The 25304-nt window shown below is 34.6% G+C and overlaps 3 protein-coding genes across 5 annotated transcripts in view; all 3 read right to left on the bottom strand.

Moving 5' to 3' along the window:
- Positions 1–25304, bottom strand: part of LOC125832584 (psbP-like protein 1, chloroplastic) — a 132350-nt gene that overhangs the window by 65706 nt on the left and 41340 nt on the right. Inside the window, exon 10 of one of the 2 annotated variants that reach the window (XM_049511772.1) lies at positions 11673–11683. The exons of the other annotated variant lie outside the window; for it this stretch is intronic. The gene's annotated coding sequence lies outside the window, so the exon portion shown is untranslated. Of the gene's footprint in view, positions 1–11672; positions 11684–25304 lie in introns of those variants that run through there. 2 annotated transcript variants of the gene reach the window in all.
- Positions 2778–15050, bottom strand: LOC125832577 (uncharacterized). Of its 2 annotated transcripts, XR_007443232.1 has the most exons (12): positions 14692–15050; positions 13875–14024; positions 13140–13301; positions 12033–12185; positions 11764–11916; positions 10944–11108; positions 10632–10811; positions 9776–9962; positions 9445–9655; positions 7228–7352; positions 3374–3418; positions 2778–3090 (listed from the first exon to the last, which is right to left on the bottom strand). XR_007443232.1 is itself a non-coding variant. In XM_049511761.1 (11 exons), the coding sequence occupies exons 1-10, from the start codon at positions 14846–14848 to the stop codon at positions 7242–7244; spliced, it is 1629 nt and encodes a 542-aa protein (XP_049367718.1). In that variant the 5' UTR covers positions 14849–15050; the 3' UTR covers positions 3370–3418; positions 7228–7241. The 2 variants fall into 2 exon arrangements, 1 of the variants encoding a protein (XP_049367718.1); XM_049511761.1 differs by lacking the exon at positions 2778–3090 and having other exon boundaries at positions 3370–3418.
- LOC125832575 (ABC transporter B family member 25) lies at positions 16809–22335 on the bottom strand. Its single transcript, XM_049511758.1, has 17 exons — positions 22037–22335; positions 21417–21485; positions 21292–21327; positions 21129–21203; positions 20906–21030; positions 20578–20677; positions 20286–20457; positions 20058–20176; positions 19307–19417; positions 19045–19189; positions 18768–18900; positions 18153–18228; positions 18004–18069; positions 17823–17930; positions 17547–17654; positions 17270–17467; positions 16809–17163 (listed from the first exon to the last, which is right to left on the bottom strand). Exons 1-17 carry the CDS (start codon positions 22106–22108, stop codon positions 16960–16962), a joined length of 1917 nt encoding a protein of 638 aa, XP_049367715.1. The 5' UTR covers positions 22109–22335; the 3' UTR covers positions 16809–16959.

Here is a 25304-nt window from a genome sequence, read left to right as displayed (position 1 = left end):
CCATTCCGTCAGTCACTCCGACAGCAGTTAATTCAGGGGTCTTTTGGTCTTTTCCTATTTCATTTAACCCCTAAGATACGTCGTTTAGACCCTAAATCATGAGGTTTTAATCAGTTTAAGCCTAGAAACATAACTAGAACTTACCTTAGTCGAAATCATTAATCAAACTTAGAAAATTAAAAGCAAGAGAGGAGAAAAAGGTCAAGAACCCTAGTTCAAGAAAGCAGTGAGATTTCTTCAGTTCCATTCGTGAAATTCGTCACCAGGTATGTGAGATTTCACTAGTGGGTTCCTTTCGCCCATTAAGTCCCTAGAATTCAGTCAGATTCTTGATTCCATGACTATGAATAGACCTAGGGTTCTAGAATTTCAACATATCTTCATGAATTAGTTATTTTGAAAGTTTCAAATCAGATTATCATGTTATTGCTCAGCTTATTGCATGAATTTCAAAACCCTAGCTATGTATTTCTTTAGTTCTTGAATTACACATGCTAGGTCAGATATTTCAGTATTCAGTTTTACATGCCTCAGTTTATAAATGCATCATTATCAGATTAATTGTTGCATTCTCAGTTTGCATGTTCAGTTTCGAGCTATCCAATATTTACAGAAATTCAGTCATAACCAGTTAACCACTTAATTCATTGGGAGTAGCATAATACCGAGTTGGACTAGGGTTCATCGTACCCATATAGTCCCAGAACTACGAGCCACGTAGGTGTAAGTCCCATCTGTGGGCAACATCAGTTTAGTGATCACGCCAGCATGCCTCTATACCTCTGGCAGGGTATATTGGGTCCTCTCGATGGGGCGTATACATTGGACTCCACATTTAGCTCATGTGGTTTTATGTCGGTTATTAGTAGCTCCCACAGTTCAGTCAGATTCTATTGCATTGACCATTTATCAGTATATTTAGTATTCAGTCTCAGTATGTTATAATTGGTCATTGCATTCAGTTAGCTCAACATTCAGTATCTATATCACGTTCATATTATTTCATTGCTTTATTGCTTTGTTCAGTTATATGTTATTTCAGTTTTACTCTATCCTGCATGCTCAGTACCTTTCAAGTACTGACGCATACGTGCGCTACATCTTCTCGTGATGTAGGTTCAGGTTCTCAGTATCCAAATCATGCTTAGATCGGTTCCCGGTCTCCAGTTCAGCAGCATCAGTGGTGAGTCCTCATTCTTCGAGGACTAGTGACATGTTTATCTTTATCGCTTTTAGTCTTTAGTTTCAGTTTTGCTAGACCTAGTTGGGGCATGTCCCAACATTTCTAGTCAGTTTAGAGGCTTATTTCAGACATAGTTAGATTCAACTTAGTATTTTGAGTTTGATATTTCTTTTGTATTAAACTCTCAGATTTGATATATTTAGTTATAATATATGGGTATTCCCCATCTTTTCAGATTTATTTATGATTTAGCTTCCGCATCAGTTTATTATCTTTAGTATGCTCATGATCATGCCAGCAAGGTTAGCTTGGGATCACTTGTGGTCCTAGGTCCCATGTCCATGTCCGCGTCTCGGGGTTAGCTTGGGATCACTTGATCACACATATTCCAGAAAATTCATGGACTAATTCACAAAAGAAAATCAAAATAATCATGAATTTCTGTTTCGTGACTCATAAACTCCTAAAAGAGTGATCTTTTTTTGTTTGATCGAAGCTATAAATATCATTACTAGATCGTAATGAATGAACCCACAAAATTTGCTCAAACAAAATTAATCACACATATTCTTAGAAGTCATGAATTTATGTACATACGAAAATTCATGAATTAATACACTTTTTTGTAAAGACCACATATTCTTCAATAGTGGTGACAATTCCTAAGTCATCCGTGACAGTGACTTCAACGGTGAAGTGGAGGCGACTCTTATTTTCCGTTTTAAATTTATAGTTTTGTAAGATTTTTAACTTTTATTAACCTCTTAAGGATGAAAATCATACGTCTATTTTAATTGAAAATTTAAAATATTGAGTAAAATACTATAGAGATTAAAACTACAATTACACAAATATCATTTTTTAGATGAAAAATACTAGTAATTGATATATATACTATGCTAAGGATGTTCTATGGTAGAATAAATAAGAAAAACTTTAAAATAATTTTTTGCAATAATAATCCACCCATATAAAAATGTACGTCTAACCACCACCTATTAAACTTATCTTTAAGCCTTGGTGACACGTTTTTATCACTCGATCCTTCAAACACGAGCTTCCATTTTGTTCCAATACAATATGCAACATGATATCACTCTTCATGTTTTCTTTGGTTATATACCCCAATAAGTCTCACTCAGCCTAAAACCTTTAAAATCTAGGTTCTATTTCCAAACATACAACTAATCATTAACTCCATCGCACATCTCTTCGATCAATATTATATCATTTGTGAATAACATACACTACGTACAGTATCTCCCCTTGAATATGTCACTAAAGAAAAATAGAAACAAACTAATAATCCCTAATCATGACTAGAAAATGTTCTAAGTCACCTCAAACTGTTCTTATTTGAATCTTAATTTATTTTACACATCCTAACTAGACTCTAAACATCTCCACAGAACTCCCTAAAAACTTTATCATATGCCTTCTCTAAATCAATGTCATTTAAAAAAAGGGCAACTTAATCCTTCTGCCCTACATCATTTGATTCCATTTTAGTTCACCCAAAATCAAACCAAACCAGAAAGTGTCTACACTTTCAGAAGTAGAAGCTGCAAATAATGATAATGAAACAGGCCAGGGAGGCAGATAAGCACCTCATAGTTAATAAAAAACAGTTTGACTGGAAATTGGTAAAGTTATCTCCTTGAATTCACTAAAGCTTCTACTATTAGCTAAGCTGGTGACCACAACACCACAGTCTATATGAATTTTCTTCCTTCTTCCTTTTTTTTTTTTGCATATAAAATCATTGGGAATCTTTACCCAAAAATATCAAACCTAAGGAAAATGAAACTGTGATATCCTCAAGCAGACTGTAGAGATAAAGTGGTTCAATTCCCTCCGCCATCTCCACAAAATTGCACAAGGCTAATCGGTGTTGCATTGATTCTTATCTGCGAAAACGAATAAAGCAAAAATGAACTAACAATCTAACATAATAAGCACAATATTATTGAGGAGCAGAAAGTCTGCTGCTATATATTTATGGTGAACTTAACAAACTTTGCACCAAGTTTTTTATGAGAAATGTCACTGTTATACGAGCATAACTAATACTTCTAAGGTGAGAGGTCGGGGAACAAGCATCTTTAAGTCTAACATTGGCAATCAATACTCAATTGTGTCTATCTTTAGATATAATACATCTCTATATTAAATGTATAGTAGTAAAATTACCTCAAATAATTGGATCGAGAGAATCTTTTTCCAAGCTGTTTGATTCTGTCACACCAAAAATGGAACAGTAATCAATTCAATGTCGCAATTCATGTTCTTATCTTATAGGTACAAGTACAACATGTAGTGCTGCCAACAATTTAAATAAATGATAAATCATCAGGAAGAGGACGTCAAAGCAAAGATTAGAGCTAAGCACATAGCCAAGCTCCTATCCCAAGGGAAATCAACAGAGATAGAGATGCTGACCGGTAGAAACCACGTAATCTTTCTACCACGTAATCTTACTCCCATGAAAATCAAGGTCCCTTATCATATGTAAATATCCATAGAAAGTGTTTTAGTTATTTTAGCGAAAAAAATAGCAGCATTTTTCTGCTTTTCTAAGACATATTTGCCTCAGCAGACTAGGTAAGATATTGCAAGAGACAACACATAACTGGAACTTAGGGTAATTAACACATAATGGGTAACAATACAAATGGTCATAAACTCATAAATCTCTGAATGTTGTTCTACATTCTCTGCTACTTCTCACAATAGAAAATAGCTAGCAACACCTCTATATATGTGCAAAACCTAATTTAGCTAAGACTAGACAACCTATTCCTATATTATTTAGACTACAAATCCTATTTAGACATGAATTAAATAAATAACAAATCCTAAACAAATTTGAATTCATACTCAGACTTTGAATTATTCTTCTAACATTTCTAAACTTGAAAAAGCTATTCATTTCTTAAATCTTTTTTTTTCTAGACTAAATTTTCTAAAATAATAATTGCTATAGTTGATCTATTGCATACGTGCAAGGCACTCACTCAATCTCTAAACAATGAGACACATCAATGTTTTCATTAATCTTTGTAGACAATACAAAACTTATCAAAAAGTAAAAACAAAAATAACCAAAAGCCTTTCAGACATGAGTTATATTAATAAGAAATTCTTCCACATTAACAAATTTAACAAGTCAACAGAAATTATTACTGAGATTTGGAGACTAACAACATTTTGTGATGTTGACTATTGAAAGTCTCATGAGATCGGATTCCAGGAAAGGGAAGATTTCAAATGAGAAAAACGTGAATACACTACTTTTGCATCAGATGAAAAGAAGGGGATGCTTAAGCAATTTTAAATGGTAATAACCTACTACTGTATAAGGGACACTAATTCGCTTAATTCAGACAGAACCAGAAATTTCCACTGTCATGTAATTTGTGACAAGATCTAAATGCTAGAAACATGCAAACGTCACTAGAATTTAAAGTGGGTTCTATATTAAGAACACATTAAAGCTGTGGAAAAGGCAGGAGACCGCCAATATTATCCCCCTGTGGAGGGAGCAGCTAGCTGAGATTCTAGAGAATCCAATCAAATCCTGTCATAATAATAGTTGTCAGCTATGCTATGAGTCTATGACACATTTTATCTTAACTGTCTCTAAGTTAGATAACGCTATGACGTCTCCAGTTGTGCTTCATGGAATTAGAACCATCTAGTTCTGCTGTCGCCAGATTGTCCTACATCTTTGTCTACTGATCAATGATTAATTTAGACTACCCATAGAAGATGGAGTAAGGGAACAAAGACCATCAGTTCATGGGCTTGAATTTAAGTTGAACCAGAGACAACACTGTTCACATATGGCATGAGAAAGTTTTACGCTGAAGAATTGGATTCAGAGTACAGTAGTAGATCTTTGTGAATCTGTGCTCTTACAGAAGAAAGTCAACTTCATCTTCATGCCACAATAAGCATACTAATGAACTGGGGCCACAAAAGGAAAGGGTTGCTGAACTCATGTACTGTAGACTATCTAATATAGATACAATGGTAGCATCCATGGTGACATATTTACATTAAAGAGCTTGGATAAAGCTTTGGAAGCTAGAGAGAGATCGAGATGGTGCTTATCGTGGCAAAGAGTAGGCCAAATGCTACAAGTTTTTCATGGTGCAAGTCCAAATCTAAGAGGAAGAAAATTGGGCCTACATGAAAACCAAGAGAAGGGCCCCAGATGGAGCCCAAGAAAGAAGACTGAAATTTCTGCCCAAAAGGGCTGAGAACCCAGTGTAATCCAACAAGTGGGGTTTGGAGAGGGTAGTGTGTATGCAGATCTCACCCCTACCTTATAGAGTTAGAGAGGCTTCCGTTAGAATCTCACAGCTTTGGGGCTCCAATTCATGCCCAAGTTGCAGCAAAATATGCATGTGCTTTTTGGTTAAAAATTGGACACATTTTCCTTTTCTGTTAGGTAGTTTGAGATCAAGTGTGACATCAATTTACTTTTTTTCCTAGTTTAAGGTTTCCTTGTTAGGTTTTTACAATCCGTTATTTCCATAAAAGTGGGATTCAAACCCCATGCTATTTGGGATAGGTTTCCCTTATACATAGGGGTGAATTTTGTTCTTTTTAACAACATTATTATTAATATTATTCAAGAGTTTCTCTTCTTTAACCTTTGCATGTTGGCTACTTAAGATTTAGAACAATTCTTCAAAGGTAAGATTGATACTTTAACAAGATATATTTGGTTCTTATTCATAAATAAATAAATAAAACAGTTAGTCTTATACTAATTGTTAGAGTGGGTTAGAGTATCACATTGGCTGGGAAATGGAATGGTGGTTTGTTTATATGGACTGGCTGGGAAATGGAATGGTGGTTTGTTTATCCAGACTTGGACAATCCTCACCTCATGAGATAGCTTTTGGGGTTGAGTAAGGCCAATGGTCATATCTACATAGTATCAGAGCAGCTTGCAGATATTTTCAGCAGGTCCCTCACTGAGCCTCATATTAATTACATTTGTAGCAAGCTCGATACATATGACTTATATGCACTAGCTTGAGGGGGAATCCTAGAATAGGAGTAGGAATATGATTTGTATATAATATTCTACTAGGAGAAGAATTGTCGTGTAGTGTATATAATAGGGCTTAATGTAGTTATGTAGATAAATAATTCAATAAAATTTTCTCCTATATTTCTCACACTACCTATTGTCTCTAATTACTTCGAAATAGAGAAATAGAGGTCTAGATCACTGTCATCTAAGTTCTTGAATTGACTCTATTAGTATCATAATTAGCTTTCATTCGTTAATTTTTTAATACTAAAATCAATTAGGGTTCCTACTTCCTAGCACTTAATTTTGAAATTTTATTCTCAAATTTCACTTATCTCCCTCCGAACACCAACTTTGAATTTCTCTCTTGTTGTTTTTTATTAGAGAAAATTGGTTAGCCAACATGAATATTATATCTAAACGTGTATCCTCCTAATATTGACAAACAACATGAAAACTGTCTGGAATCACCATTAACTGATAGGCTTAATAGGCTAAGGGGGTACTTCACAGCAAGTTACATCTGTAAATTATTTTCCTACAGAGCCCAACAAAAAGGAATCACATTGATCACATGAACTAGTGCAATGCATCTACCCACATGGATGAAATTTTACACCTCCTTAATGATAATGCATAAAAACAGAGGCCATAAACACTTGAAGAAAATGAGTGAAGCCGTCTTAATGAAAAAGGCAAGTTCAAATAAAAGAGAACATTGCTCCGGATTCTATAACAAGGAAATATTTCAAACTAACCATCAACAGTTCCTTCAGTAAACTGAGTGATTGAAAGAATAATTTCATATACAAAACACTATTGGTCAAAACAAGATGGAAGTAAAATCAGTAACATTTTGTCTTTTACTACATATGAAGTCTGAAAATTAACAGCGCAGGATTAGAATGGTATTTTTCTGACTTCAAACAATTGTATCACTTCCTTTTTTATCGAGAAATCAAATCTTACAAGACAAGCATGGGAATACAACATGTACCTTATATAAAGGATTCAAGAGTCATTGGTTGCAGAAGAATTCTCCTTAGAGACCTTAGTACCACCATCTACTGCATCAGTAAGCATACCACTTTCCAAATTCACAACATCGGACACGTCACGAACCTGCTATAGAGGCACTTAATCAGAGATCATGTCAAAGTAAAAGTTCAGAAATAATCCATTTTGCTAAAAAAAGAGACACATCTGATAAATCACGCAAGACAAGAAACCAGCAGCAAAGGGAAATATGTAGCTCTAATGGTAATTATAATTCTTTGGTCGATTCACTCAGAAACCAACCCCTGTGTGTAGATCAGGTACTCATAAAGGCCAGTTATAAAAAGGAAAAGAGACGTGGAGGTTAGAAAAAAAATCAGAACTTTAAAATTCATAACTTCAAAGAAATGCTTCCTTTTTTGTTTCACATTACTGCAGAGAGAGAGAGAGAGAGAGAGTGGAAAATGACTTCTTTGAAGAGAGAGAACCAAAAGCTTGAACAGTGGTGCATGTTATTTGTTGATGTCGCTTTTTGACACATGTCACTCTGGATTTGAAGAAATATAAATGAATGTATAATGCCACTAGAGAAAGTTGAAAATGAACTAAACAAATAGAATAGAGAAGTTTTTGACTCAATAAGTTGTGGCAAGAAAGAAGCAGCACACCAGGACAAACTCCTTTTGAATATCAACTCAAAGGCCTCCTTCCTTACTCGGTTTGAGTGTTTTATCGAAGGATTGATATCGAGAAAAAAATCCTATATTTCTTATCTAACTCCTCGTACCATGGAATAGTAAGTCAATTAATAAAATCAGCAAGGGTGTCGATTAAAAAATTGAACTATGGAGAAGCACTTTAGAGAGTAAGAGTATTAAGATAACTATACATGCACATCAAGTTTAGTTAGCATGAGAAGAGTGAAGATAAGGTGAGACTAGATGGATTGTGAGGCCAAAATGCAAACAATTCAGATATCTAGGTTTCGTAGTTTCAAGAGAACGGAATGATAGATAAAGTTGATCCTAATAGAATTAAAATCGGATGGTTGAAATGGAGTGCTATCGGAGTGTTATGTGATAAAAGGATGCCTACCTAAGTGTAACGTAAGTTTTACAAAATGGCTATAAGACCAACAACGTCATATGGTAGTGAATATTGGGCCCGCTATAGTTCAACATATCCATAAGATGAGTGTTGCAGTAATGTGATGCTAAGATGGATGTACAGTCAACTGGTCATACAAGATAAAATAAGATTAAAAATGACTATGCCAAAGGATGCAAGTAGCACATTGAGGATAAAATGAGAGAGTGTCACTTGAGATGGTTTGGTCATATCTTGTAGGTATGCATCGACCTACAGATGCACAGGCCGGTAGTGTGAAACTATGGCGTATGAAGGTGTTAAAAAGGGACAGTGCAGACCTAAAATCACATTGAAGGAGGCTGTCTCGAAAGACCTACAAATTCTTGGAATCAATAAAGATATAGATAATGATAGGGCAAAGAAAAAATCCATATAGGTGATTGTCTACTAGTTGATATAGGTTTAGTCTTGCTAGAGAACTTTTAATATTATCACTGTTGCTATTATTTGTTTGAATCGAACTTATTTTTCACTTCTATTTTTATTTGGTATGATGATGACATGAGTTGAGCTTGAATGGACATGTGAGGATTCACATAGCCGAGTTCAACTTGTTTGGGATTGAGGTGTAGTTATTGTAGGCTAGAAGCAAACTTAAGTATGCAATTGAAGAGGACTGCTGCATGTGGATTGATGTCTCAAATTGCCAAGAAGAGAATACATCAGAGCTTGGTCATAAAAGCCTATATCATTAACCAAACTTGAAATAATCCAGATATGTTGCTAACTTATATGCTTTGTATATAGAATTATTGCAATACAGTCTAATGGTCATCACAAATTCCTCATGTAATTTCAAGAGGATGAAGATTGAATTTTTTGAATGGAAATGGCAAGCCCTAAAATTGTTGTTTATAAGCTGAAATCACCCATGGTTGCACATCAAATGTTAAAACTAATTCCATGATATAGGAAATGCTGCAAGGTGCAATAAGAATAATGATCTGTACAAACCAATGAGAAAGGAGATTCCGTATTCTTGTGCAACCAAGCTGGAACTAGTACAAATTCTTCTTTAAGATGGGTATAGCACAATTAAACAATTTATTCCACAGAAAGAAGGTATAACCTCATGGGCTGGTGAAGCATAAGAGGGGAATGGACTCTTCATTTGAGCTGTAGCACCTCCAACTGGAGGCTCATTACTGATAGAATTCCCACCTAAGACATCTGCTTGCTGGAAGTCGCTCACATTGGTTTCTGAAGGTCTAGTTGCTTCTCTAACAGAATTATGGTCGCCATTATGCTTTTCTCTATCAGTTTCACCATTTCCCGTATTCCTAATTTTGAATTTACGTTAACATCATCCAAAAGGCAATAAGTGAACCAAAATTTTGATGAATACTGAAATTCTGCTACACTTATCTATATCAAAATTAGAAAATCAGATCATCATGCACCTGATAGAATCATTACAGGGAGTCTGTTCAGGTCTTGGTTTGGTGGAAAATAGTAATCCACGAAGGCGTTTTCCATCAATAACAGTTTCAACGGTATAGCCATTTGGAAAACTCTTTGTGACCTTGGCTTGAAATGTCTTCGTCCCCAGAGGAGTCTGGTATTCGTTTGAATAAACGTTATGCCGACCTGCCACAATACCAATGCACCTTCAGAAGTCAGTTCAAAACACCTGTGACACCAATGTTTCCCTGCTTCAAGCATTAGATGCACTACACACTATCACTTGTACAAAGTACACAAAAAAATACTATTTATCAGACAACATATGACATGCTAGGACACTTTATTTTTCCTGGAAAAAAAAAGACTCAGAGAAAAGTGAACATGTTCAGTATCTACTCTCTCAACCATATTAAACTTTGCCCATAACTTAGAGCAAAGAAACAACAAGAAATATTTTTGTGTTGACGTATTGTATATATATACAACAATATATCCAGTGTAATCCCACAAGAGAGATCTGGGAAAGGTGGTGAAAGGTGGTGTCTATGCAGCCTTACCCCTCTCTACCTAGTGTATGCATGTATCCACATGGAGGCTTGCTTTATGAATTATCATCTGATCATTCCTCTCTCAAGTTATTCCAGTCTTTAAGGTCTCCTCTTACCAAACATTTTGTCAAAATAAAATGATTAAGGAATGGCTGGCCACAAATAATTAAAGAAATCATATTGAAAAAGATAAAAGCAACTCATAGATGCATAAACAAGGAGCGGCTTCAGTAAGACAATTCTCAGGAAGTACAAGGAGGGAAATTTCAAACTAAAATCAACAACATATGAAAAAGTTACTCACTTGGCTGTGTATAGTTCACAGGCATTTGGTGATGAACATTAGCGTTATTATCAAATCGTTCAAGAGCATTATCGCAGGGAGAAGCTGAAGCTTGTTGCTTCTGGCATTTTAACTTCAGCTGCTTCCTCAAGGACAATTTCGCTATCCTTCTTTCGTCTCGTTCATCCTCTCTAACAATGCCTAGTGATACGAACAGAAAACAAGATTCGGATATTTATCAAAGGGATATCAAGAAAGTTCTAAATAAATGGTGTAACAGAAATAAGTAGAACGAAAACTAATGTGGGTTTGTTGGAGGACTCGATGATAGACCTGTTTGTAGATAATACATGTCCTCCAAGGGTTGAAGTGTGTTATTACAACCACCTATCAATACAAGAGTACCTCCCAGGTGTGGATCTAAACAATCCCCAGCTACTGAGAATCTGGGGGATGGGCCCTCACCAGTGAGCATGACCTCACTCCATGTACCAGAAGCTGCATGGACATTCAGAAGATACAGCATACAGTCAATTGAATATCATGTATCTCTTTAATACACAACAATCACAACAAACAACACAGTCGTAGAAACTCTCAGTTTAGAGGTTAACAGAAGCATCTATTTCCTGAATACATCTTACATAGCTTTTGTGATTCTCGATGATGAATGCCAACTAAGATCCACCAATCATCAGTTGCTAAATGTTTCAAAACAATGTAGAAACACTATGATCATAGAATAATAATTTTGTTTATTAACAGGTATCCCTTGATGTTGAGGGACCATACAAATTTGATGAGCTAAACCAAAATTCATACAGTTGAATGTATTAAAGATAGAGAAATTAATCAATTATTAATTTCTCTAGTCGTTTGCTAGACTAGATCTACTTCTCCAAATTGTTGAGCAATTTGCACTGAAATTTTAGAGACATGTTATGTTACCCCGTACATAAAGAGACCTCTCCAGACAAGGACAGACACAACAGAGAAATTTAGACCAACATTTACCCGGATATTTGGTTTAGGAAAAAGTAATTGCATTTACTCAAATGCTCTATCTGAAGTTATCACAGTATAATAGTTTCATCTGTTTGATTTTTCTTTGATAGGAAAAGAGTTAAGTTATATGATCTAACAAATAGCATACCAACATCAAGCACGTAAACGTCGTCAAATAGGCTCTGGTTATCAGCGAAACCCCCAAAGACAAACAGGTTCCTGCCCAATGAAATGGTTGTATGCCCAGCTCGCGGTGGCAAAATCTGGCCCGTAGTGTTCAACTTGCACCAAGTAAGGGTATCTATAGAGATAGGATGCCAAAATAGTCATAAAATGTAGACCTAGTACTAGAAAAATAACTATGATACAACTTTAACTTTTTCAATATGTAACTTCAAGAGCGAGTTTCTTAAATACCTGTGTCAAGTATATGAACATCTGACTGATAAAAGCTAGATGTGTCTTGACCACCTATGATAATGATCTTATTGTTCCAAGATGAACAGGAATGGCTCTCGCGTTTACTTGGCGGAATGCCTGATGGCACAATGCGTTTCCACATAAATGTCTCTGAAAAATGACAAAGTATTAAAAGAACTTGTTTATGAAATAGCCACCATCAAGGATCACTTGCTTCTTTCCCCCCTTCCTCTCTCTCTCTCTCACACACACACATGTATACATATAGAGTGAGAGAGAGAGATAATATATAGATTAGATATACCCATTTTTATAAAGTATACTATATGATATGCTCAAAACCGTATAAACTTTATAAAAAAGAAAACTGAGAGCTGTATGAGACCTTTAAATTGGATTTCTAACTATTGTGCAAGACTTTAGTTTTTTGTTGTTGTTTCTTTGTTGACAATGGAATCCACGGCCGCTACCCTTTGGGTGCACACGGGGTAAGCTCAGCTAGCTCTGTGCAATAACTCACATACCACACAGGAGAGGTAAGGCAAGCCCCGTGCGATGAGCTTGACCCATAAAAGCCCCCCCCCCCCCCCCACCTTTGTTGTAGACAAGGGTTTTGAACTAGAGACGTCCATTATGGAAGTCCCAGGCCAAACCATTTGAGTCACCCCAACGGGTTTACGAATTAGTATTTTATGTAGCTGTAGAATAGAAAATGTATATAAACACAATAGGATAAGAATAAGTTGAGTTCACCTTAGAAGAGATCATCTTCTCAACCACCGATTTCCCCTCAGAATAAGAACTATTAAGCGACGGAAGTTTCTTTTACAAGTAGTTAGGCTAGTGGTCAATTCCTTAGAGAACTCATGTATGATGTACTTCTGCACTTCCTCTTCCATATATATCACAAGTTAGAATTTGTATTCCTACCATCCCCAATGCCCTCATATTTCTTTCAGTAGTTATGTTTTAAAAGTTTCTCACACCATCACATTGTTATGCGCAAGTCATAATGAAAAAAGTTCTCCATACTTGCACATACCATACTAGCCAAGTGCAGTCTACCATTACCCACCTTAATAACACACACACGCAGAGACAAACCTGTATTCAGTACGTAAACGTCATCATAGAATATTTCAGCGCCATCAATGTTGCCACATCCGCCAAATATGAAAAGCCGTTTACCAATAAGTGCTGCACTGTGGCCTTCCCTTGGATTAGGGGGATCACCTCTTAGACTGGGTGCTATCCATGTATTCGAAGCTAAAAGAATGTAGATTCATCGAATTGTTAGGTAGTGAGTAAATCATTGGGAACAACTGATAGAATTCCTTATATCTGCATACTTTCAACATGCAAACAAAGAGAAAGAACAGAACATTTTTCATTTCATGGTATCATCTCTCTGAAAAACATTACACATTTATAAATAACATGTTATCTTGAAACTTTTTTATTGTTTCTGATATGAAAGACCACCCTAAATCTTATAAATAGCCCCTGATCTATGGAATAAAGAATTATCTCGAATCTAAACCCGGAGTATTGATGGTCCCTTAGAACATAATGCAACGTAACTTCCTAGTAGCCACTGCATCTCATGGGCTTTTTTTTTTACAAAGTTGTTTTTGTCCACATTTGTACTACACAACAACAAAGAGGAATGCAGCCAAAGCAGCACAAAAAGTAATTTCTTAAGGGTTTGTCCTCGTACCATAAGACTACAGATCACATCAAAATATTTGAAAATTTTAATTTAGCTTACACAGACAACAGATGCAACTATTAAAAGATTAAGCAATAGAAGAAATGATCCTTAAGATCAAAAGCACTAACAGGTGTCCAAAATATACAGATCGTTAAGAGAATTTGTCCCATTTGTGCCCCCAAACACAAACAAATTATCTCCAACTGCTGTACAACTGTGGCTGTCCCTTGGTGAAGGCAAAGCTCCCTTCGTCACTGGCTCACTCCAAATTCTATTAACTGAAAATAACGGAACAATGTAAGTAAAGATTATAAAACCTCTCTCCTATCACAGATGCAACAAAACTTGTATATGTATCCTCAAGTTAGTATGAGTAAGATCAGTAGCAAGAACTAAACGAACTCGAAACACACATTGATCATTAACAGCAATGGGAATGTGAAATTCTTGAAATCCTTTCAAGAACTACCACTGAAATTGCAAACCATCAAGAACATAAACCCCAAAATCTTCAAAACGAAGATCAGTAACAAGAACGAAACGAACTCAAAACACACATTGATCATTGAAAGCAATGGGAATGTGAAATTCTTGAAACCCTTTCAAGAACTACCACTGAAATTGTAAACCATCAAGAACATAAACCCCAAAATCTTCAAAACGAAGATCAGTAACAAGAACGAAACGAACTCAAAACACACATTGATCATTGAAAGCAATGGGAATGTGAAATTCTTGAAACCCTTTCAAGAACTACCACTGAAATTGTAAACCATCAAGAACATAAACCCCAAAATCTTGAAAACAAAAAATCATACAAGAAAACCCTAAAGAAGAAAACTGATAAATGCCCCCAAGAAAACAGAATTGACACAAGAATTTCAAGAAAACCCCAGAAACAAGAAAAGGAACAAGAATACAAAAAACGCAAGAAAAACAACGCACCAGTGTCAAAGACATGAACTTTGTTGGTATGCCTGTTGTCGTCACCAAAACCACCAAAGACATAGAGAAGTCTACCACCTAGGACAGCGCTACAGGTATGTCCCCACTTTTTACCAGGCCCACCACTTCCATGTACAGCCACCCTTTCCCATCTCATGATTAACAAGTTCACTGAAACACACTAATCAAATCAAAACCGAAAATTCAAGAAAATAAAAATGTGCAGCAAAGTAGATGAAAAGAGGGTATTTGTAACGCTAATTTTTTACTAAGGTTAATTGGTTTCATCGCCCCATGTCTGAGATTTAATGTAATTTGTATTACATGCAGCCATAGGCAAAATAGAAACGGTCGTCAACAAGTGTCATAGTCCCCGGACACTGTACAAGGAGTAGAAATTGTACTTATTTCACAAACTTTAGGGACTATTGTTTAATAAAGATAAAGTTATCTATGAGAGCCATATTGTGTATTTCCTTTTTTTAGTTTATTAGTTGTTTTTATTTATAATAACGGTGGGGTTAGGCTGTTAGGGTCAGCTTGCGACTTGAAAACTGTCATTTTTCACCAGCAATAGATTGCCAACAAGTTTTATGAGGAGCTCTAGAAATTTTGAATAGTTATTTAAAGAACGAGTTACATTTACGTACCACTAGTGTTAATATTAGCATGCGAGGAACAACGACAGAAATAACTTATTAGTCATTCTATTGGAAGTAATATTTTTTTTTGTGAAAAAATAAAGAAGATACCATGATAACTATTCAGATTGACGACATTAGTAACATTATCTGTGTACATATTGAACAATATAATAAAGAATTAAAGATTGTAAATATTGGTACCGTATTTCAAGTAGGTGACGACATTGCTTGTATTCACAATCTTGATGAAGTAATGGCGGGTGAATAAGTAGAATTTAAAGAGGATATAATAGGCATTGCTCTGAATTTGGAATGAAATAATATTGGTGTTGTATTAATGGGTGACAATTTGTTAATAAAAGAAGGAAAGTTCTGTAAAAGCAACATAAAGAATTTGTCAAGCAATTCCAGGTGAATGGAAACTATGTGATAGAACGAGATAAGATTGAAAATTTGATTGACGAGATAATTGCCATCTCCCACCAGCAACAGATACTAGACTATCTACCGGCATTTGAACGTAAGACTTCATGGTTCTCACCTGCTTCATTACCTACTAGCAAGCTCTTTTATTTTAGGATCTATTCTTTCTCACATGATAAATAGTTTGTTTATAATCACTATATTTAAATATTGGGACGTACATTAATTAATATTTTGTTTAGTTTAAAATATGATTAAGCAATGAACGTAACGATTTCTTAAAGTCAAGTTTAAGATAAATTACTTCTCACATGGTAAATAATTTATTAATAATCTCTATATTATTGTCGTGGTGTAAACTAATCAATATTCTATTTAGTTCAAAATATGGTTAAGCAATGATCATAATGAACTTTTAAAATCAAATTTAAAATAAATCTCACACAACAAAATAATTTATTCATAATATCTACACTAATTTAAGTGTCTTGGCGTAAGCTAAGCAACATTTTATTTAGTTTAAAATATGGTAGAAATTACCATAACAAACTATTAAAGTCAAATTACGACAAATTACTTCTCACACAATAAATAGTTTGTTTATAATCTCTACATTAATGTCGTGAAGTAAGTTAATACATATTTTATTTAGTTTAAAAGTCATATCGAACTTTTAAAGTTAAATGTAAAATAAATTACTTCTCGTGCAATAAATACTTAATTTATGATCTCCACATTTAAATGTCGTGACATAAGCTAATCAATATCTCATTTAGTTTAAGATACGATTAAACAATGATGGCATACTAGTTGAGTTAAACCTACGGCAATTGTCATAAAGAACCTTTAAATCAAGTTTAGAACAAATTATTTATTGCACAATGCATATTATCTCTAAACTTAAACGTCATGACGTAGACTAATTAATCAATACTGTGTTTAGTTCAAAATTTGATTAAACAAGTTGAAGTCAAGTTTAGGTTAAATTACTTTTTACAAAATAAATATTTAGTCTATAATCACTATGTTTAAGTGGCACATGCATGATACGATATTGAACTATTGTCACAAATCTGTCATTTATGGAATAATGATGATGGCTGCTCCTTACACTTTCTATATGTGAATAATACAAGTACATTGAACATTTGTGGTTTGCTAACATAGTTTATCAGATGTTTTTTTTTAACAAAGATAAAAACTAGCTATCAGATTTGTATCCCTGCAACTGCCTCCTCACCAGTGCTGTGTAGATCCCATTCTTGTTCAGAAGGTCATCATGTGTGCCACTTTCCACTATTTGACCATCCGAAACAACAGCTACAGTATTCGCGCTCTTGACTGTTGAAAGCCTGTGAGCTATGACAAGAACGGTTCTACCTTTCATCAGGGAATCCATGGCATCCTGCATAGCATATACACACATTTATACAAGAGATCCCATTTCAATTTAGTTGAACGATCAAAGGAGATGTAAGGCAGGCAGGTATCAAATTAAAAGCAGACCAGACCTGAACAAGATATTCACTTTCAGCATCCAGAGCACTCGTGGCCTCATCCAACAATAAAATTGTAGGGTTCATCAGCAGTGCTCTAGCTATGGCAATTCTCTGTTTCTGACCACCAGAAAGTCTCAATCCTCGTTCTCCGACATGGGTTTGATATTTTTCGGGAAATTTGGATACAAATTCATGAGCATTAGCCATTTTCTGTTCAAACAGAAATGTGATAACAGTTATAATATTTGCAGAAGATTATAATCAAGACATTAATGGCATTGAAACTTACAGCTGCTTTTTCTATATCTTCACTGCTTGCTTTGCCGCCCAATCCATAGGCAATATTTTCTTCAATGGAACAGTTGAAAAGAACAGGTTCCTGGCTCACTATACTAACCTGATTTTCAGAAGAAATAAGTACCTTAGGAATCTATAACTTGTGAAAGCTGAAACACAGTCATTTCTATCTTTGAGAGGGGGGGAAGGGAGCCTTAGGGTATGGACATGCTGAGGAATGGTATGGTGAATATTAGCTTCAAGAACTTTATATTAGTTCCAGTATTACCTTATGGTGTAGGTGCTTATGAGATATTTCAACCAGAGAAACCCCATTGAGCAAGATCTTCCCTTTAACAGGATCATAGAATCTCTCTATCAAATTTGCTATTGTAGTCTGCAGCAAAGAATTCATGAGTTCTAGCCTCTTTTTGACAAACTATTGAAACTTTAATGACACGGGGTCTTACCTTTCCACCACCACTTGGACCAACCAGTGCAACCTTTGAACCAGATTGTAGTTTCATTGTAATACCCTGAATCAACAGAAGGTTTTCCCTTTTCTGTCAACAACCATTTTTGTTCATGGAGGTACAAGATAAGAGGATATGTTCCTCACCTTGAGGACCATGTGGCTAGGACGTGATGGATAGGCAAACCAGACATCATCCAGTTCAACCTCTGCAGCTTGATCACTGTAACAAAAGCAACCATCATTTCATTTAATCTTGTGGGACGTGACTGGCTATAGAAGCACAATCTGAATATGATAGTCACAATTTTGACTCTGATCATGAGAATCGGAGAGGTGAAGTACTTCATGCTGAAAGTTCTGATATGATGGAACAAAATATATTGTAACGAGGAAGTGCATGGATGCATGTCAGAATTGAGGATACGAGAACAACGTGATGCAGCAGGACAGGCCAGCTTTTGGCAAACATCAAAAGAAATTACTTTTCATTTACAATGCTAGAATGAACAAATGAAAACACCATCAAAATGCATGCTTTTATTTCTAAGACAGCTGGATATTTCATTATAGACAGAACTTTTAATCCTGAAAAGTTAAAAGGCATTTTCACATTGAACACCAGTTGCATATTACCAGATGAGTTACAAGCATCTGTTCATAAATTGTCTTCCTATGAAACTAATTATTGTGTATGCTACAATTCCTTACGAAGCTGTAATGAACAACAAACTATTTGATTAGGAGAATAAAGGAACAAACCCCAATGGACATAGGTCTCCTGATTTTGGCATGGATGATGTGCGATCCAAGATCTGAAAAACCCGTCTGCTGGCTCCAGCAGCTTTCATTGCTACAGTATATAATCCAGAAAGTCCAGATACGGATGATCCAACTGTAAGAATGTACAATTGTTTACATCAACAAAGGATCTAAGAAAGAAATTAATAAATGCTAAAATATTACATAAGTTATGGGGCATCAAAGGTAGATTTCACTTCGGACATTCATTAAAAGACAAAACTAGTGAGGAAGTCACCTGTTAAGCTGTAGAGTATAAAGGATGTAAGAGCTCCAGGTGTCATAGCGCCTTGGATAGTCAGAGTGGCTCCATATATTACTACTACAATAACTGATAGAGTAGATGCAGCATTTAAGCTTCCAGAGAAAAGGCCAACCACTTTCTGCAGAAGAAAACACAAGATATCAGGTTTTCCTTCTCATCCACTTGCCATCTCTCTCTCACACACACACTCTCTCCCTTCTTTTCTTGTCAGAGGTAGAAGAATTAAGCAACTCACAGCTTGTCCAAGCCCAAGATTTAAGGTCTCATCAACTTTCTCCGAATAGCGTGAAATCTCGTAATCTTCCTGCGCAAATGATCTCACTGTGCGTATGGCGCCAAAAGTTTCCTAAACACAAACTTCACCTTGATTACATGAGAATAAATTCTCACAATTGATAAAACTCTAGGATGCTATGTTGCTTAGAATATTGAGAAACTAAGAAAAAAAGTGAGGCGGTTAAGGATCAATATTTTTGAAAAAAATTAAAGGATACATAGTAACTACCAGCAAACATGTACTTCCCAGCAATGTGAATATTCACAAAACACTGCAAAAAGACCCCAGCAGCAACTTGAACTCAACAGAATTAAGTAACAAGACTTTGTAGTATCATTTCGTCGTTGATAGTTATCACACTGCTTCAGGGGAGTAAAAAAAAAATACCGCTTCTCTTGGACGGCGATCAAGTGACGGCGCATTTATGAACTACTTTAGAACTAGTTCAAATGAAAAATTCCATGCAAACATTCATTTTCAGAGGATGTAATATTTAGTTTATCTAAGTTCCTTTTGAATTACAGTGGTTCATTGCTAGGGTTCCAAACAACGATGACTCTGTCAATGTAAATTTGGAAAGTCTACTTCCCAAGAACTTTAACTAGAATACAACAGTTTATTTAACACGCAGGAAGGAATATTAACAGAACCATTTAACGTTACCCTACTTTGTGTAGAAACGACTAACTATATGAGCAGGGTGACAAACCTCAGCAATGGACGAGGCTACTGCTGCAGCAGCTTGAGTTTTGTGGGAAAGCTCACGCATGTAGCGACCAAATCTGCGTACTGCAACTGATATGACTGGTACAACAGCTAGCGACAACACTAGATTTATATTATAAAAAATCAGTAAGAATATAAGATATAATAAAAAGAAGCTAGAAGGTAATAGGAAATCAAATACTATTTTTTCTTAAAAAGCCTTATCCCTTACATGTTAATTTCCATGATGTTTGAAACATAAACCCAAGACCAATAAATGCAGTAGCAAGATTCCTCAAAGCCTCTGAAAGATTAGTAGTTGCAGCATTCTTTATGATCTGGGTATCTTCAGATAGCCTACTGAGGAGCTCCCCAGTTCGAGTAACATCGAAGAAAGCTATCTCCTGAAGAATGCATTTTTCTTTCAGAAAAATCTCAAGATGGAAAGAAAAACAAGACCAACTCTAACAAAGTGAGAAAAATAAAACCCAATTAGAGGAAATTAGCCAGGAGTATGTATTTACCTGGTGAACAAGGTGACTTAGCAAGTTCTTTCTCAACCTGGCTACAACCCTTTCACTAGCAGAAGAGAATAACCATGCTCGAAGTGCTGTGCAAACAGAACTGAAAGAGGCAATTGTTGCTAAGTTAGACATTACAAAATGCAAATGAAGGGGAAACCCATTGTGGAGGGGTCAAGTGTCTCATTGTGCCCCCTTCACCATGAAAGCCTAGAATAGTAGAATACAAACTCCAAGCAACGATTCAGGTTACCGATAATTAAATTGAAGATTTGCTTTAGCAACATGAAAAGATAGAAAAAGAAAGTTGGCCAAAAGTTGCAGGGAATACCCGACGATGACAATCAGAAAGATTTCAAGTATTGTGTTCTTGACTGCATTTAAAGCTTCTGATTTTTGTTCAGGTGTTTGGATATCACCTGAAACAATATCAATTATCTTTCCCCCAAATTTTGGCTGCAAAATTGAGCATTATAAAGTCAGCGACAAGAAAATCTAGGAAATCCAACTTTTGCTTCAGTAGAAAAACAGTGAACTGAAAAAGAGGTACCGACAATCAAAATGCTTGATGTTGCTGCAAACAGCAAAGCAATTGTGGCCAATACCAAATTTCCTGCTTCAGGCTTTGCCTGCAAAACAGGTGCATGTTAAAAGTTTGATTCAACTCCAGCGTCCACACAGTTGGCCAAACTACAGAAACAAACAATATCCACTTACAAGTGAAATAACTCTGCCAAATCCAACATTTGGTGCCTGAAGATGAAGATGAAATTAGCTACTTGTACACAACAATGGTTAGTAATATACATGACTTGAAAACATGAAAACAAAACTTGAGTTACCGGAACAGAATCACCATGCTCAAGGTCTCCCAGCTGACCATCTCCAGCATCATTTCTCTTTCTCCCTAACTATTAAGACGACACGAACAATTAAAACCAAAAAAACAATCTGCTAAAACACACAGCATTCCCTTGCCTAATCAAATTCTCAAAGCTACTATTGTAATACTCCTCACCATTAGCACTACATGCTCGATGATTTTGAATCTGAAATAAGTAATAACATAGATACATTTCTACGCAGTAAACTTCAAATTGGACAAGAAGAGCTATGGATTAAGTCCAGTTTCCATTACCATGACCATGTACTAACCAAACTAAACACCGAGAAGTCTATGAACCATAAAACCCCATGCAAAAAAAAAAAAAATACAATCAGAAATTGGGCTAATTAATTTAGTACCAATATCGAACATCATGACCTAACAACCTCAATTCGCAGAAAATTTTCAACACCTGCGATTTACACAGTAAAACAAACACTCCGATCGCAAATTTGATAAATTCAACAAATCTATGAACACAAATTCGCTAAAACCCAACAAAGAATAGGGAATTTTATAGTTAATAGACGAAAATAGAAGTTATAACAAAGTAGAAAAAAAAACTTGAAAACTTACGGCATGTCTGTCTAACAAAGGAGTTCTGGCATTACCGAAGCCATGGCCATGCATTCCTGAATGGCCGTCCATGGATTGAGAATGGAAGTGTGGTGGTCACAGGTAGAGCTTTTCAAAAATGGAAGAAAGTGTGGGAGTGAATGATGAAATGGATGGTGAGTTTTATATTTGTGTTTTTGTACACTATATAATTTGTCGTATAGCATTTGCTAAGTTATAATATTAATGGGGAATTTCTTGGAGATCAAGACGCAAGACTCCATAGTCGACTTGCTCTGAATAAAGACAAATTCTATTTAGGTAATTGCTTATGTCATTTGCAAGACTATACAGATTTAACAATTTGTCACACTGGCAAGTGTTCTCAAAAATTGCCACAAATTCTGCTATATTTATTCATAAATCTCCATATTTCATCTTAATTTTATTTTTCTAAATATGTTTCTACCTAATGATTAAAAAAATTACCATGAAGGTGAGATATAAAAATTTAATGCTGTATGAATAAATATAACTTTTTCTTCTTAGAATACAAAAATAAATATTGTAGTCGCTGCGGGTTATTCTGAGATTCCAAAAAAAAATTCACTCATTTCAAAAAGAATAACCTCATTTTCTTTTTAGTCTGTTTAAAAAAGAATGACCTATTTCTTTTTTGGTAACATTTTAGTTTCAGTTTTTCACGTGGCATGTTTAAGCCCACAAGATTAAAGGCAATTTTATATATTTGACATAACTTTAATTTAGGACCACAAAATTCAAAAGTCTTCTTTATTTTCTTAAACTCCGTGTCAAGTCAAATTAGACCAGTCTTTGTGAAACGGAGGGAGTATAATTTTGTTTTGCTACCATACGTTGTTTTATTACTGCTAGTTGCTTATTTTATTTTTTATCTTTAAGTTGAGCGTCTATATAACTATTTAACTTTTGAGATAAAGGACAAGACTTGTACATTTTGCTTCGAACCCAATTTTGTAAGATTATAGATACCTCATCTTTGGGTTAAGACTCAAAGTCATTATTGAGTTTTTACATGAAGCACTAATAGTCCCTCATATTTGCAATATTAATGCACTTTTGGTCCTCCCTTAAATTTTTGCCTATTTTTTAACATTAATTTTGTTCATAATTTTATGTAAGGAATGACCCGTCGTCTTTTTATATATTGAGTATAAATAATAACTCTATGTGAGAGAAGGTGAGAAGAAGAACACCTTGTTCTGTTCAGTATAAATACTATTGTAGCTAAACTAAGAACATTTTAACATATGACATTGCAAGAAAATAAAAATTTATACTATTGTACGTGAAATCGTCGTGATGAATCTCTCGACTTTACCTGCAATCTGATTTCTACTAAACAAAATAAGGTGTTTTTCTTCTCACATGGAGTTATTATTTCTACTAAATATATAAAATGACAATTAAACATTTCATACATAAATTATGAATAAAATCAATGTTAAAAAATAGGCAAAATTTTGAAGGACGACAAAAAGTGCATCAACATTGCAAAACATGAGGGACTATTAATACTTCATGTGAAGACTCAAAGATGAATGACTATTTTAGGCCTTCTCTCGAAGATTATACTAGATACTATGTAATTGTGGGATTTACTACACTATTGCTTATAAGCCACAGGAAAATTAGCGACAGTTTACTACAAGTGGCTGAAAGTGAATTGAAATGAGTTGCTTCCTTAAACAGACCGAAATAAGTCGTTAAGTTGCCGTGATGTTGTGTGGGCCCGACCCGGCCTGCATTTGTTAGTTGGGATCCTTTGACTTTTCAGCATCTTTTCCATCTAAACGGAGTAAAGATATTAATATAAATTTATTAGGATACTTAAGTATTAAATATGTTATTATTGTTATTTTAAAAAAAATAAAATTACTATGACTCAAAAGAATATGGTAGCTAATTGTATAATTTAAAGTATGAATTTTTTTATCCCTTTCGAGAAGTTCTCATTCTTTTTTGCTTAGTTATTTCAACTCACAATGTTCGAGATAACTATTGAGTCTACTAAATTGTTCCATTTAGATTGTTGAATAAACTAGTTAATAATTTATGGTTTTATAAATTTCTTGGAAAACGGAAAGACATGGAAATGGCTTATAATTTGTAATGAGTAGTTGCTAAGAAATTCCATAGCAGCAAGTCCATACGTTGACCTCAGTCTTGTTCAAAAGAATATTCATTCTCACTAGTCACTAGTGTTTATTTAAAATAAAAATAGAAAAATCTATTATTCTTTCGGTTTAATAATAGTTGTCTACTAATTTTTCATATGCGGTAAGAAATAATAAATAATAAGGGTAATATTATTATATTATCCTTTAATTTTATTAAATTTAATATTTTAAAAAGTGTTAGATGATATACAATACTTAATAGCAAAGATAAAATAGACACAAAAACTAGATAAATTATCTCCTGATTTTATAAGTTGAACAAGTATTATTGGAGAGTTATTATTAGTATAGCAAACAACTACTATGGGACGAAAGGAGTAATACAAGATCGTTTTCCACATCTTGCACTCGTGGCTTACGACTTTTTAACTAAATAATAATAATTTATTAGCCTAGCATTTCATGCTTATCCACTATTTTTACTTAAAATAAAATTAGGCCTAATAGAATAATATGGTATCTTCAATATGAAATGAATGAACATCTGTTTGGAATTGGGCCTCATCCTAAACAGCAAAATTATATGCAGGCCCGTTGTTATGTTTTGCATATATGCAGATCGGACTGAATTTGAAAAATGTTAAAATGAGATGGGTTGATAAATGGATGAATTATTAATTCGTTTAAATATTAATTTTTTTATAAATTGTTTGAGTTTACTTATATTATCTGAGCTGCATATTAGTCCAGTTTTAAAGTAAGTTAAACTAAGTTGATCAAAATAAGCGGGTTATTAGCCCGTCCAAATATTAAAAATTAAAGAGTAAATTTCATATATGACATATATTATAGTACTATTTTCAGGCTATAGCAGTAGATTTAGACTTTCAAGCTATAGCATTAAAAATTTCATGTTATAACAAATTCACAAATAAAAAAATGTTTTTATTAACTCGAAAAAAGTTTAAAAAAAAACGAAAATTAAAAAAAAAAAATGGAATTATAGATAATAAAGTAAAAAACTGAAAGTGTGGCCTGTAATTTAATTTGAATTTATTATAGATAATTAATGATTAGCATGATATAAGGGATTCTAACAAATTAACAATATTTTTATCCTTTATGCACTC

Source organism: Solanum verrucosum, unplaced genomic scaffold (assembly GCF_900185275.1).
Source record: "Solanum verrucosum unplaced genomic scaffold, falcon-dt-bn FXZP01000009.1, whole genome shotgun sequence".
NCBI lineage: Eukaryota > Viridiplantae > Streptophyta > Magnoliopsida > Solanales > Solanaceae > Solanum > Solanum verrucosum.
This window is presented reverse-complemented; position numbering and strand designations above follow the sequence as displayed.